The sequence below is a fragment of the Cetorhinus maximus genome, chromosome 22 (assembly GCF_964194155.1).
Source record: "Cetorhinus maximus chromosome 22, sCetMax3.hap1.1, whole genome shotgun sequence".
Taxonomy (NCBI): domain Eukaryota; kingdom Metazoa; phylum Chordata; class Chondrichthyes; order Lamniformes; family Cetorhinidae; genus Cetorhinus; species Cetorhinus maximus.
The window spans coordinates 64,111,905-64,125,907 of NC_135900.1; the positions used below are offsets into that span (position 1 = coordinate 64,111,905).

The 14,003-nt window shown below is 40.8% G+C and overlaps 1 protein-coding gene across 1 annotated transcript in view; it reads left to right on the forward strand.

Annotated features, from left to right (window-relative positions):
* Window positions 1–14,003, forward strand: part of LOC144696757 (A disintegrin and metalloproteinase with thrombospondin motifs 20) — a 440,683-nt gene that overhangs the window by 261,340 nt on the left and 165,340 nt on the right. Inside the window, exons 25-28 of the mRNA XM_078568442.1 lie at window positions 4,241–4,405; window positions 9,466–9,747; window positions 10,902–11,063; window positions 12,039–12,215. Of these exons, the coding sequence (XP_078424568.1) occupies window positions 4,241–4,405; window positions 9,466–9,747; window positions 10,902–11,063; window positions 12,039–12,215 (786 nt within the window). The remainder of the gene's footprint in view (window positions 1–4,240; window positions 4,406–9,465; window positions 9,748–10,901; window positions 11,064–12,038; window positions 12,216–14,003) is intronic.

Here is a 14,003-nt window from a genome sequence, read left to right on the forward strand (position 1 = left end):
TGACTAGGCACTTTACAGCCTTCCGGACTTAACATTGAGTTCAACAACTTCAAACCGTGAACTCTCTCCTCTGCCTTCACCCCTTTTTAAATCCTTTTTTCAAAATTAATTTTTATTTTTTATCCATATTTTTATTATTTTTTATTTAGATACATTCACTGTTTTATCCCCTTTTTTAATCCTCCTTTTTTTTATCCCTTTTTCAATTCTTTTTTTCCCCACCCCCACAAGGGTCATCTGTTACTTGTTCATGTTGTTCCTTTCAGAATGCTGACCCTTGTTCTGCTATTCTCACATTCCGCACTCTTACCTTTGCTACTATCAGCACCTTTTTTAACCCTTACCACTACCATTAACACTCCCTTTATCCTTTTGTCCATGACACCTTTGTCAATCTCTCCTTTGCCCCCACCTATCACTGGCCTTCTATCCAGCTTCACCTGTCCCACCCCCCCTTAAACAGTATAAATTTCATCACATTTCTACACCTCTTTAGCTCTGAAGAAGTGTCATATGGACTCGAAACGTCAACTCTGTTTCTCCCTCCACAGATGCTGTCAGACCTGCTGAGTTTTTCAAGCATTTCAGTTTTTGTTTCAGATTTCCAGCATCTGCAGTATTTTGCTTTTATCCTCCAAATAATGTCTTTTCAACTCGTGGTTTTTGCATTCCAGGGATAAAATTTACCATCCACAACTTGAGCCTTCTATTTTTAAAACCACAGCCTGGCATTCAACTTTTAGAAGATAGTAAGTTAGAGACTCCTTTGGTGGGAAGTGGGAGAGTAAGTGGGGAGGAGTCTAGAACTTGGCAAGTTTGTAAACTCACTGGTTGTCCACTCAGTTGTGCATTATATGGGATTTCCCCCTTGAGTACCAGCTAACATTCTCTTTTATATGGATTGTGCCATCACTTGGAAAGTAGGAGCTGATGTATAAAATTTATTCATTCATTTATTTATTTGTTTGTGGGATGTGGGTGTCACTGGCTCAGACTGTATTTATTACTCATCGGTTTTAGAACGACAGACAGAACGGCGAAATGGGCAGAAGCATGGCAGATATCGTGTTCAGTAACGGTGACGTATGAAGTAATGCACTTTGGGAGGACTAATATGGAAAGACAGGATACTATAAATGGCACAATTTGAGAAGTGTAGATAAGCAGATAGAGCCTGGTGTCCAGATTTGTCCTTGAAGGTAGCACGGCAAAGTGTTAAGGTGGGTAAAAAAGCATATGGGTTACTTGGGTTTATAAGTAGAGGAATTGAATATAAAATAAAGAGATCATGCTATAACTTTATAAAGAACAGCAGTAACTTGTATTTATATAGTGCCTTTAACATCCCAAGGTGCTTCATAGTGGGGTATGAAGCTAAGATTTGGCATTGAGCCACTTAAGGTGATATTAAGGCAGTTGGATAAAACCTTGATCAAAAAGGTTGTTTTTAAGGAGTTCATAAAGGAGGAGAGAGGTGTAAGGAGCATATTCCAAAGCTTGGGGTCTAGGTAACTGAAAGCTCTGCCACCAAAGATGGAGCAATTCAAATCAGGGATGCTCAAGAGGCCAGAATTAGATGAGCCTAGATATCTCAGAGGGATGTGAGACTGGAGACGATTGCAGACAGAGGGAGGAGTAAGGCCAGAGAGGAATTTGAAAACAAGGATGAGAATTTTCAAAATGCGGCATTGCTTAATCCAGAACTAATGTAGGTCAGCAAGCCAAGGGGTGATGGGGGAAATGGAACCTGTTCCAAGTAAAGACACAAGCAGCAAAGTTTTGGTGGCCAAGTTTACAGAGGGTAGAATGTGGGAGACCAGCCAGGAGTGCATTGGAGTAACCTAATCTAGCGGTAACAAAGGCATGTGTGAGAGTTTGAGCAGCAGATGTGCTGAGGCAGGGTGGAGTCAGGCAATGTTACAGAATTGGAAATAGATGGTGTAGGGTATGGGTTTAGAAGCTCATTTCAGGGTCAAGTGGGACATCAAGGGCAGAATGTTTCATCCCGCGGGTGGGTGCAAGTCCAAGCCAAACGGGAGTGAATAGTGCACGATGACGTCGGGCAAGTGTCCCGACATCATTGCGCAATCTCGCGATCTTCCGGTTGGCAGGCACGCGCGAGAGGTGGCAGCACGCCCTCCGCCAATTAAGAGGCCTATTAAGGCCCTTAAGTAATTAATTAAGTTGCATTTTTCGCTGCTCGGTCAACCACTTAGTTGACAGGGCAGGCGAATAGGCCAGGCGGCCTTTGCATTTTTAACAAAATCTGACCCACGGCCGGGATGAGGTTTCTAACGCTAACTGAAAAAAAATTTTTAAAAATGTTAACATCCTTTTTGACATGTCCCTCTTCATGTCACTGAGTCACCTGTGGGGACATGTTTATATTATCTGTAAAAAGTTTATTTCTCATTTTAAAATCCTTCAGCTCCCTGAGGTAGCTCTGTGCCTTTAGGAAGCTGTCAGTGCGCGCTCCCCCATGCATACGCACACTTCAATGCTTGCGCTCCTCCTACCCCTCACCCCAGCAGCGCCGAGGCTCTTAGCATGTCTTTCACGCGGGTTGGCTGTTAATTGGCCAGCATAAAATGGCAGGCGGAGCCTCATCATGGGCGGCAGCCGGTCTCGAGGCTGTTCCTGGGCCCGCTCGTCACACCCGCCTGACGAGGGGAAAATCCTCCCCCAAGATTAGGAACAATCTGATTCAGCCTCAAACATTTGCCAGGGAGAGGGATGAAGTCAGTAGCTAATTAGTATTATGGGCAGCCCTGGGCAACAAACTTCAGAAAAGGTCCTAGAAAGGGTACAGAGAAGTTTTACCAGGATGTTACCAGGGATGAGGGAGGTTGGAAAAACTAGGGTTGTTCACCTTGGGACAGAGAAAGTTAAGAGGTGTCATAATAAATGTTTTCAAGATGTGAGCGGCTTTGATAGAGAAGATAGAGGAAAACTATTCTCTGATGAGAAGGTCAATAACCAAAGAAAATACATTTAAAATCATTGGTGAAGGTTAAGAGGAGAGATGAGAATTTTTTTCGCAAATGATGTTGCCAAGACCTGGACCGCCCTGAAAGGTGGTGGAAACTGATTTGATAAATCATTTTAAAAGGGAATTGGACAGGTATTTGAGAACGAAGTACTTACAGGGTTTGGGACAAAAAGCAGGCACATAGGACAAAGCACAAACCGGCTTCCAAAGAGCCAGCACGAGGATGAAGGGTTGAATGGCCTCCTGCTATGCTGTAATTTTCTATCAGTGTATGTATATGGCATTCAAGTGAGGGCACAATGAGACGGTCAGGAAATTACAATTTTCTACCCCGTACCGCTAATCTCAGGCGGTTAAAATGGAAATTCAGGCAAGTCCCATTCTCATGTTGTAAAGGGACATTTGCAGTTATTTTTCTTTTTTCCAATGAAGGCTTTGGGAATTGGTTTTAGTCCTCCCCTCCTCGGCAGTTTGACTGATGAGGATAAGAGCAAAGAAAGGATGCCAAGCGTATCCAGTGGCATCGCAAGTGGGCGATCTGTAACTACCATTCTGCAGCTATACAGTATCTTCATGTCCAGGCATAGTTATCCGTTAATGACAGAGGAGAACTGCCAGTTCAGCAGAGAGGCATCTTTAGAGCTGTGTTATCTGCTGCACAGAGATCTGTGGCTAAACAACAGCACAGGGTAAACACTGCTGGGGTTTCGATACCCCTCCTTATATGCCTGCAGCTCCTTCCAGGATACCTACAAGTTACTGCAGCCTTCTGTCCAGAGATGTATCAATGCAACTTACGCTGCTGTCTCTCACCAATTTATTGACAATCTTCCAGTATGACCTGCATCACCAGTGGAGATTCAGCTGTTATAATACAAATGCAACAATGTTCTAACCAGTAGACTATATGCCAATAACATTGAAGTGCCGCTCAAATAAATGATTAGGTTTTTCTAGTTTTATTAAGTTCTGTATTTCAGCATGATTTTATAAAAGTAATGGAATAGGAATATTATTGTTCATGTAAACATTGAGGAGATATATTGCAGGTGACATTTATGAGTTCTTGTAAAGTTTATGAGCCCCTTTCCATGAGTCTTTGTGTACCAATGTAAATGCATGAACTTAAGATGTAATGGTTTTTTGTTGTATTTTCCTAATGTTTCTTTCGCCGTGGTTGAAAATGTAAAAAGTAATTTTAAAGCTGAAACTATTTGTTTTTTGAAACTTGGAAATGTGTCGTTGTTCCAGTGTTCCGTTACCTGTGGGGAAGGAGCGCGTGCTCGTTACGTCAGCTGCAGAGATACTCAGGGTGGCATTGCCGATGAATCATTCTGTGCCCACTTACCTCGCCCTCCTGAGGCATCAATGTGCTTCAGTCCCTGTGGACAATGGCATGCTGGGGAGTGGTCTTCTGTAAGTGCTCCAGCTTCTGATATTAGAGAACATTATTATTGGAAAACCTGCATGGCATTTTATTATGGACAGGTCAAAGAGCTGACACATAAATAACCATGACAACTAAAGATGCAATTCCACATTGCCACTGGGCAGGCTTTGTTCACATGGACTTGTGGTCAGAGGGTGGGGCCTACAATGTTATCGCCCTATCGTTGACACCATTTTCTTGGCTGGAGAGCACAGAATCACTTGTGATGGCTGTCCTTTTCTCAATTTTGCCCTTTTTTTAATGGTTATGAAGGAAACCTCAGCACATATCATGAGGAGGGTGGACAGGCTATTTTCAGGGGTAAAATATTTCTGGTTCTGAGTATGCTGAAAAAAGGATTTTTTTGTGGAAGCTTTTCACCTTGCACTCATCAGGACAATTCGTAAGAAAATACCAATGTTAAGGGAAACAACATATTTATAATGTATGAAAAGAGACTTGATTGGTTAGCACATGAACACTCATTGATAGACGCATTGCCCAGGAGAATGCACGAATTGATGGTGACTGACTGTCAACAAAGCAAGCTTTGTTTGAAATTTAAACCAGCTTGACTCTGGTTGGTCAAGACCTGGGGAATGAACCAACAAATGGCTGTCACTTGTTTTGTTTAGCTGAAACGGGTGCAATGTATGTATGTGTTCTTTCAGTCTGTAAAGAACAGGGCCCTGTGTACTAATATATGTAGCTTCCAGTACATGCAAATGTGCTACACAGCAAGCCTGACTGACAATCTTAAATTGGTTGTCAGCATAATTCTTAGCACATTGAGGATTATTTAGCAAATGTCCAATCGCGAAATCACATCTAATGTTGGACACTGTGTTTATAAGCACGGGCTGGTTGGGTACGGCCCATACCTTGCCCGTTGCAAAGGGATATGTTGTTTGATAATGATCCGCCAGTCTTTGGGACATATGGCCTACATACCTCGCAGCACACAGGCACTGAAATTGACACACTACATTACTCATTTGTGTGATAGGCAGAATGTCTTTTTGGCTTGACAGCAGCACCCTGTTAGTGGTGCATATCACTCATGTTGCTACTGCATAGTAGCACCATGACACACCTGCTTTACCTGTTGCTCAAATTTTTGAGATACCTTGCCCTCCTAGGGTAATCTGGATAGGCTGGGTACTTTTCAGGGCCAAAAGTGACAGTTTTAGACCCGTTCATGAGTTTGCGTGATATACAGCATCAAATGATCTGATCAGAGTAGCCATTATCCTGCAGGGTGTCTTTGATACGCCCTATTTCTGCATTAAGCTTGCATGCTGAGCAAATAGTTTGGGCCCTATTTACGAGGTTGCTGATAAGGTCAATCTTTTAGCGCATGGAACTGTAAGAATCCCTCCGTGTATAGTGATCAGTGAAGGTAGGCTTGTGGGGTAGACCATGGTAAAGAACCCTCTGCCAGATTTCTCAACTAGTACGTCAAGGAAAGGAAGTTAATTTGACTGCTCCATTTCAAAGATGAATTTGAGCGCAGAATTGAGCCCATTAAAACATGCAAGGAAATTATTATATGTAGCTGCAGATTTAAAAAAGCAAACATACCACCCAACTATTGAAAATATGCAAGGGGTAGGAGGTTAGGTGTCATTCCATCAAAGATACGTTTCTGATGGAACCCAACAAAGATGTTTGCGAGAGCTGGGCCTAGAGGGGTCCCATGGCAACACCATCCACTTGGTCATACAGGGTGTCATGAAAGCTGCACTCAACTGCGTGAGTTTCAGAGTTCATAAGCTCAATGAAAACTGATTCACTCAATGAAGGCTGGTCTAGATCACCATGATATAGTGCTGCAGCGCAAATATCTATGGCTTCTTTAAGTGGAACATTAGTAAATAGGCTAGCAATGTCAAATGAGCACATGGACACAGCATTGCTGTCAATATGTAAATCCTGTATGGTCTTCACAATTGTGAAGGATTCCTTCACCATATACCTGGAAAACTTGCTTAAAATTGTTTATAACAATTGTTTATACCCAACCATTTGGTCAATTCGTGCTGTGCGGAATTGGTCATAAATAAGATAGGGCATAGAGGGACATCACTTTTGTGTGTCTTGGGCAGCCCATACATACACAGCTGCAGCAAGCCTTGGGAGCAATAAGTGAAGCTAGCTGTGTCACGCTGCTACTATGCAGTAGAAACACGAGTGGTATCTGTCACTAACAGGATACAGCCATTTAATGGTTCATTCTCCAGGGCAATGTCTTGACCAAACAGAGTAAAGCTGCCTGGTTTAAATTGCAAATAATGCTCGGCAGTTAACTGTCAGTCACCATCAACTGCCGTACATTCTAAAGATTGGGGGAATCATATCAAACAGCATATCCCTTCAGCTGTTCGCAATGGGCGAGGTACGGACAGTACCCAACCAGTCCGTGCTTGCAAAACTCAAACACAGTGTCCAACATTAGATGTAATTCCACGATTGGACGACATTTGCTAAATAATCCTCAGTGTGCTAAGAATTATGCTGCCAACCAATTTAAGATTGTCAGTCAGGCTCGTAGTGTGGCACATTTGCGTATATTGGAAGCTGCATATATTAATACACAGGGCTCTGTTCGTTGCAGACAGAAATAACATGTGTACACACATTGCACCTATTAAGCTAAAGAAAATAAGTCACAGCCATTTAATGGTTCATTCTCCAGGGCAATGTCTTGACCAACCAGAGTCAAGCTGCCTGGTTTAAATTTCAAACAATGCTCGGCAGTTAACTGTAAGTCACCATCAACTGGTGCATTCTCCTTGGCAATGCCTCTACCAATCAGAGTCCACTTGCCAACCATTCAGTAGTCTATTTTCATACAATATAAATATGTTCATTCCCCTGACATGGTTATTTTCTTACAAATTGTCCTGATGAGTACAAGACAAAAAGCTTTGAGACATGGCTGCAGGGTGACCAGGGATGGGAACTGAAAATCCAGGGGTATTCAGTATTTAAGAAGGACAGACAAAAAGAAAAAGGCAGTGGAGTTGCATTGCTGGTTAAAGAGGAAATTAATGCAATAGTTAGGAAAGATATTAGCTCCAATGATGTGGAATCTGTATGGGTAGAGCTGAGAAACACTCTTTTATTAGATCCAAGGAAGAGGCAAACAAATTGGCTAAAAAAAACAACAGACCTGAGGATTGGACAACAGCTGACTATTTCACCTTGGAAGGCACCACAAACGAGCACAATTGCACCAAACAGAGTGGGCATATGTAGCGGCAGCAGTTTCTGGGCTGCCTTCAGCAGAAGGAGCCCTGGGTGAATTTTACCCTTCCTGGCTTAATGATGTTGAGGCCATTTGTAGCACCCTAAAAATTTCAGCTAACGTAGGAAAGATGGAAAACGGGACCTCCGACCTTCCATGTATGGCTTAGTATAGAATCTTAAGCATGGAAGCTCAGCTGCCGGTTCTTTGAAAGAGCTACCAATTAGTCCCACTTCCCCCACTCTGTTTCCGTACCCCTACACATTTCTCCTTCTCAAGCAGATATCCAACTCCTGTTTCCTTCCATATATGAGTGGAGCAGGAATAAAACCTGGGAACGATAGCCCAATCAACTTCACATCAGTGAACAGAAAAACACTGGAATCTGTTCGAAAAGATAGAAGAACATTTAGAGACAAAACTTAACATGAAAAAATAATCAACGTATTACTGTAAAAGGCTAACTCATCCTTCACTAACCAGATCAAATTCTTTGAAGATGTAGCAGAAAAAAGTAGACATTAAAATGTTGGATACTTTGAATTAAGAAGGCCTTCGGTAAACTCAGGATAAAACTCAAGGTATGTGGAGTCAGGGGACAAAGAATTGAATAGATAGCAAAACCAGCTAAAGAAGTGGATAGCAGAGAGTCAGGGTAAAGTATAGTTTATCCGGATTGGAGGAAGGTAGGAAGTGGTGTTCCACAAGGCTCCGTGCTGGGACCACTGTTATTCAAAACTTACAGTAGTGTTTTGGATTTAGGAATAAGTAACTCAACATCAAAATTTGCAGATGATAACAAACTGTGGGCCAGAGCTAACACTAAAGAAGAATGCAACATGATATGAAAGGACTTTAGAAAGCTTGCAGTCTGTGCAGCTAAGTGGCATATAAACTTTAACATAAATGAATGTGAGGTGATGCACTTTGGTGGAAAAAACAGAAACACTACCTATACCTTAGAAAATAAGAAACTGAGTGGGGTGAAAGGACATAGGGACAGCGATACAGGTGAATAAATAATTAAAAACAGCATCTCAGGTCAGTAAACAAAAAGCTAACAAGCCATTGAGTATTATTTAAAGGGATATAGAATTCAAAGCTAGTAAGTCTGTGTTAAACTTGTATAAGACCCTGGTCAGGCAAAACTTGCTGTACTAAGCACATTTCCAGCCTCCATACTATAAAAAATACATCAAAGCCATGGATAAAGTGCAAAAAAGGTTTACAAGAATGGTACCAGAGCTGAGTGATTACAGCTATTGGGAAAGATTGTTTTTAAGAAAGGGAAGGCCTGGTGGAGACCTAATAGAGGGCTTGAAAATTATGAATGGATTAGACAGGATAGAGGCAGAAACTTTTACTCCTTGTGGGAGAATCCGAATTCAGGGGCCATAAATAAAGATAATTATGAATAAATCAATATGGAAATGAGGAGAAATTTCTTCACTCAGTAGTTAGAAAGTGGTTGAAGATGGCTTAGATGTTTTCAAATGAAAGCTAGACAAGTACATGAGAGTAAAGGGAATAGTAAGATATGTTGAAAGGCTGCGATTGAAGTAGATGGAATGGGAGGAGGCTCATGTGGAGTATGAACACTAACATAGAATAGGCAATTTCTGTGTTTTATATTCTGTGTGAATCTGTGAAAATTACTATAGAATCTGCTTCCATTATCCGTACGGTGCATTTCAGATCATTAGAGTGAAGCACTCATGCAACAAAGCTGCAAAGGGAGCTAATTTCTTGTTGTTAATGCACAAACATTGATAATTGCTTCTTTCTTTCTTTTACCTGCAGTGCTCCGTCAGTTGTGGCTCTGGGAGGGTAACCCGTCAGGTTGTCTGCACTAGCTACCACCATCAAATCACAGAAGAGAGTGAATGCGATGCCACGGAGAAGCCGTCTCAGGAGCAAGAATGCAATGTGCCCCCATGCCACCAACACGACTACCCTGCACACTTCCCACAACATGACTATCCACAGCCCTATGCGGACTATCCCCCCCAGGATGTGACCAGTCAGAATATGTGGAACAGCCCATCGAGAGGGAGTCAGTGGAGGACAGGACCTTGGGGAGCAGTAAGTGATGTGCATAGCTAAAAGGCATTTTGTTGAACAGAGTCAATTGTGAGTTCTTTATTTTTCCAAGGAGGACATTTCAGAAAAATTGAAAATTTCAAAGCTGAGATCGATAGATTTTTGTTAGGGAAGTTTATTAAGGTTTACAAAAGCAAGGTGGTAAATAGAGTTAAGGTACAGATCAGCTATGATCTAATTTAATGTTGGAACAGGCTCAGGGTACCGAATAGTCTACTCCTATTTCAGTGTAAACACAGCGCTGCAAGAAGCAAACGATAATGAGTCCTCAAATTATAAAGTATTTTCCAAAACTGGGTGAGCACAGAAATTGTCAGACACTGCTTTTTTTATTCACAATATCAAGTGATTCTAAAAGAATTTAAAGAAAGCTTACAAAAGAAGCTGACTTCTGTCTAGAGATAGAGTCATAGCGAATAAGAACAGTTAGAAGGATTTAGGACAGGGAGTAAACTTTCCTGAGAACTCTTGACCTTTCCTGAATATCTCATTCACAGCTTTGGGACCAAGCGTTTGGTCATCTGTCCCTAATACTGCTTTATATGGCTCGATTTAAACTTTTGTTTGATAACGCTCCTGTGAAGTGCCTTGGATTTTTGCCTTTTTAAAGGCACTATATAAATACCAGTTATTGTTGTTGCTGTTCATCCTTTTTCCAAACTGCCATGCATTAACCAGTTGATTAAACAGTCCGTAAGGACTATAAAGTATATTCATCTCTCTACTTTCCAAGACCACTTTATAATGAACCAACAATATTGAATAACAGAAAATATTCCCATGTGTGTTTACATCAAAGGATAATTTTCCGAATTCATACTAATTGTGGGAAGCCTCACTTGGCATTCCGCATATCCAGAAATCGGAGGTGTACTACCATGTTAGCCTTTGAATGGAAATTCATGGGTTGTGTGCACCACACTTCCGTGATGCACAAACTGGCAGATTTGTGTTCCCTCCATCAGCTGAAAACACAAAAATTACATCCTAATTGTTTTTAAAACTTCTATGTGCAGGTCAGAAATCTTAAGTCCATATGGAGTAAGAATCCTGTCAGAAGAACTCAGCCATTGATTTAAAACCCTAAAGTTTAAATGGTTTTCCAGAGTTACTTATTGACAAACAAAATATTTCAGTGCTCAAGCACTTGCACAGGTGGATTTCAGCGTCGAGTGGTAGTCTGCCAAGATGCAGAAGGACGTACTGCCAACTACTGTGACGAGAGAGCAAAACCTGCAGAGACCAGGCACTGCGATGCCGGAACCTGTCCTCATTGGAATTACGGGAACTGGGGTGAGGTATGTATTCTGAGAAGCAAATTACATTTTCTAGAAATTACTTAATGTTTAAACAAAGTGCTAATGGTGCTCCAAATCCTTTCAGTTCTGAGCATTACTTTTCAAGCACAGCACAGTTGATCTCAGTTGGCACATAGTTATCCTAAATATTATCCATACACGCTGCCCTTGTACTTGGCACTTGGCAGCCATGGCCAAGTAGCAATGGACCAGAAATTAGTGGAAGTTTCCCCAGATAGGTTTGACTCCTGCTGACTAATTGTAATGTTTGGCTGTTCACTATCCAAACCCATTCACCTCTGCATTTAGGAAATCACCAAATGTTCCTACAGACTTTCTAATTAGTTGATATGTTGTTAAAATTTGTTTGTGCCTTTTGCTTTTAAACAGCTCCTTGTAAACAACCAGGACACATGTTATTTAAAAGATCTCCTATTCAATGCTATCACCTACTTGCTTATCTGTTGATGCCGTGGATGGTCTCTTAAGTGGATTCTACAACACAACAGCCTCTTAGTTATGAAGGCAGATATCCTGGCACTGATTTGACTTAGTCATGATGTTTTCAGATGATCAAAGTTTTGAAGTTGTTGTGTTTCACAATCATGAAGTAGCCTTCAAATACCTTGACCCTAAAAGGTCTGGAACTCCATCCTTAGGATTGAAGGAATGTCTTAAAGGCTGTCTGTTTGAGAAAGCTTTTATTCATCCATCCTAACATCTTGTTAGGTGGCTCCTCTCAAATTTTTTGTTTGATAACGCTCCTGTGAAGCACCTTCATTGGAATGTTTCGCAAATTTAAAGGTGCTATATAAATCCTGGTTGTTGTCAATGATTTGTGTTGCAAGGCCAATGGTGGCAACATGTTGTGGACTTAACCTGTTGAGACACTTGAGATCACGTCCCATTCAGGTGCAGTTGTCAGTTAACCTATTGTTTGCCCAGGTCTCATTATGGTTTCTGATTGTTGTGCAGTGTACACAACCATGTAATGGTGGAACAAGAACAAGACTGGTCATCTGCCAACTGCCACACGGTCAAAGACTGAGTGACCAAAACTGTGACATCTTGGAAAAGCCTCCAGATAGGGAACAGTGCAACATGCATCCTTGTCCTGGTGGTGTTTCATGGCATCGGGGACCATGGAATTCGGTACGATAGTATTCTTTCTCTTTTTCTCTGGTATGTGTCTGAATCTACTCAGAATCATAATACATTTGTGCTTAATTGCAGGGAGATGTAATTAATTTTGTTCTTGAATGTAACATAAGCAATAGCCACACAAGTAAATTTTTATGAGGAGAAGGGAGGGGTTAGAAGGCAAACTGTTGCCAGGGATACATTCCACGTGCCTGTCCCATATTTCAGGTCAAGTACTAAGTTGGTGCTTTATGATTAATAAAAGGTATTAGTAAAGTCCTGTTAACTGACAGCCTTTGAAGAATTTGGCTTCAATAGCCACATATGCCTAATTATAGAACTAAATAGCTGGCTGGTTTTAGATGTAGAATGGAAGCATTTTTATCCTGGAAAAAATAATGGTAATGTATAACTTGTTTTCTTTTGGTTTCACTTGGTTAATGGTTACCCTGTAATCACCACGAATAATTTGTAAATTTGTGTATAGGGAGTTTGTTTTTAATAGCAATGGATCAAAACGGCAACGCATGAAAACCAGATCATTTGTATAATAGAAAGTGTAATTTTGTACAGTCTGTATCTTTAATGTTTATTTTAATCATGAATGCAATGAGGAAACCCTTTTTGTTATGCACATTTTTTTTAATGCTATTTTTCTGACGGGTGCTGTTACTATCCACAGACACACTTTAGGGTCTGTCTGCAAAAAAGCAACAAGAACAAAAATTGCACAATAGAAATGATGTGGGATTTGCTGTAATAAACCCTCTTCTCATTTCAGAATCTAATACAATGTATAACAAATACAGATTGTATGTGGATGGCAGAATATTATTAAAGTAACTTAGCTCTATTATCTTATATATGTAAAATACTTCGCATGGAAGATGAGTATTTATCTCACTATTGATGAACACTCTTAAGTTCACCTAGGAGTTGGATTCCATTCTTTGGGCCTGTTCCTTGCTGAAAACCTCCAATCACAGTTGGTGGATGTTCCATTAGTATCAGAGGCAAATATACAATATTCTGACACACAAGGGCAGTAGTCCATAAATCTACATGAGGAAAGCTGTAAACGCCACAGGGATAGAAGTACCTGACTATTGAGGACATGCTGCTTCATGATACATTAAATTGAAGAGAATCAGATCAGCTCTATAGGGACTATTCTTTTTACTGCATTGGAATGACTTGGTGACTGCAAGTTTCATTGCAGTTACTTGTTTGTAGCCATTAACAGATTATTACCTCTAAACATGCTGCTCCAGGTGCAATAGAACAAATGGCAAAATACCTCCATTCACTTGTGATGATGCAGCTTTTGGTGCTTCATTTGTTGCCAGCATTGTGAAAATTTTTAACCATACCTTTGTGCTTCCTGTTGATGCTCAACACAGCAGTGCTTTGGAGTTCCTACAGACCATAGGCAACTGCTCCTTTTCATTAAACTAATTGGAAGTGTTGCAAAACCTTTATCTTCCTCTTTTATCTTTTAAGGTATATAGTTATGTGATCAATATTGCATATTTATTTATACAGAACTTGGGCAAACAGTTGGATATGTTGTAGTCACTTATTTGGCTTGTTTATATGGTTACATTGGGAAAGTCACTCTTAAGCTATGGTTGCAGCAAGCTTCTCTTACTGGCAACTCGACATTTCACCTTGGTGGCCAGTATGTCATTAGCCTTTAATTATTACCAAATAAAATGCATTAAAAATGCTTCAGGTTTGCTGTATTTATATCAACCTTTGATTCTGTAAATCAATGAACTACATTTTTAAGTCAAAGATCAA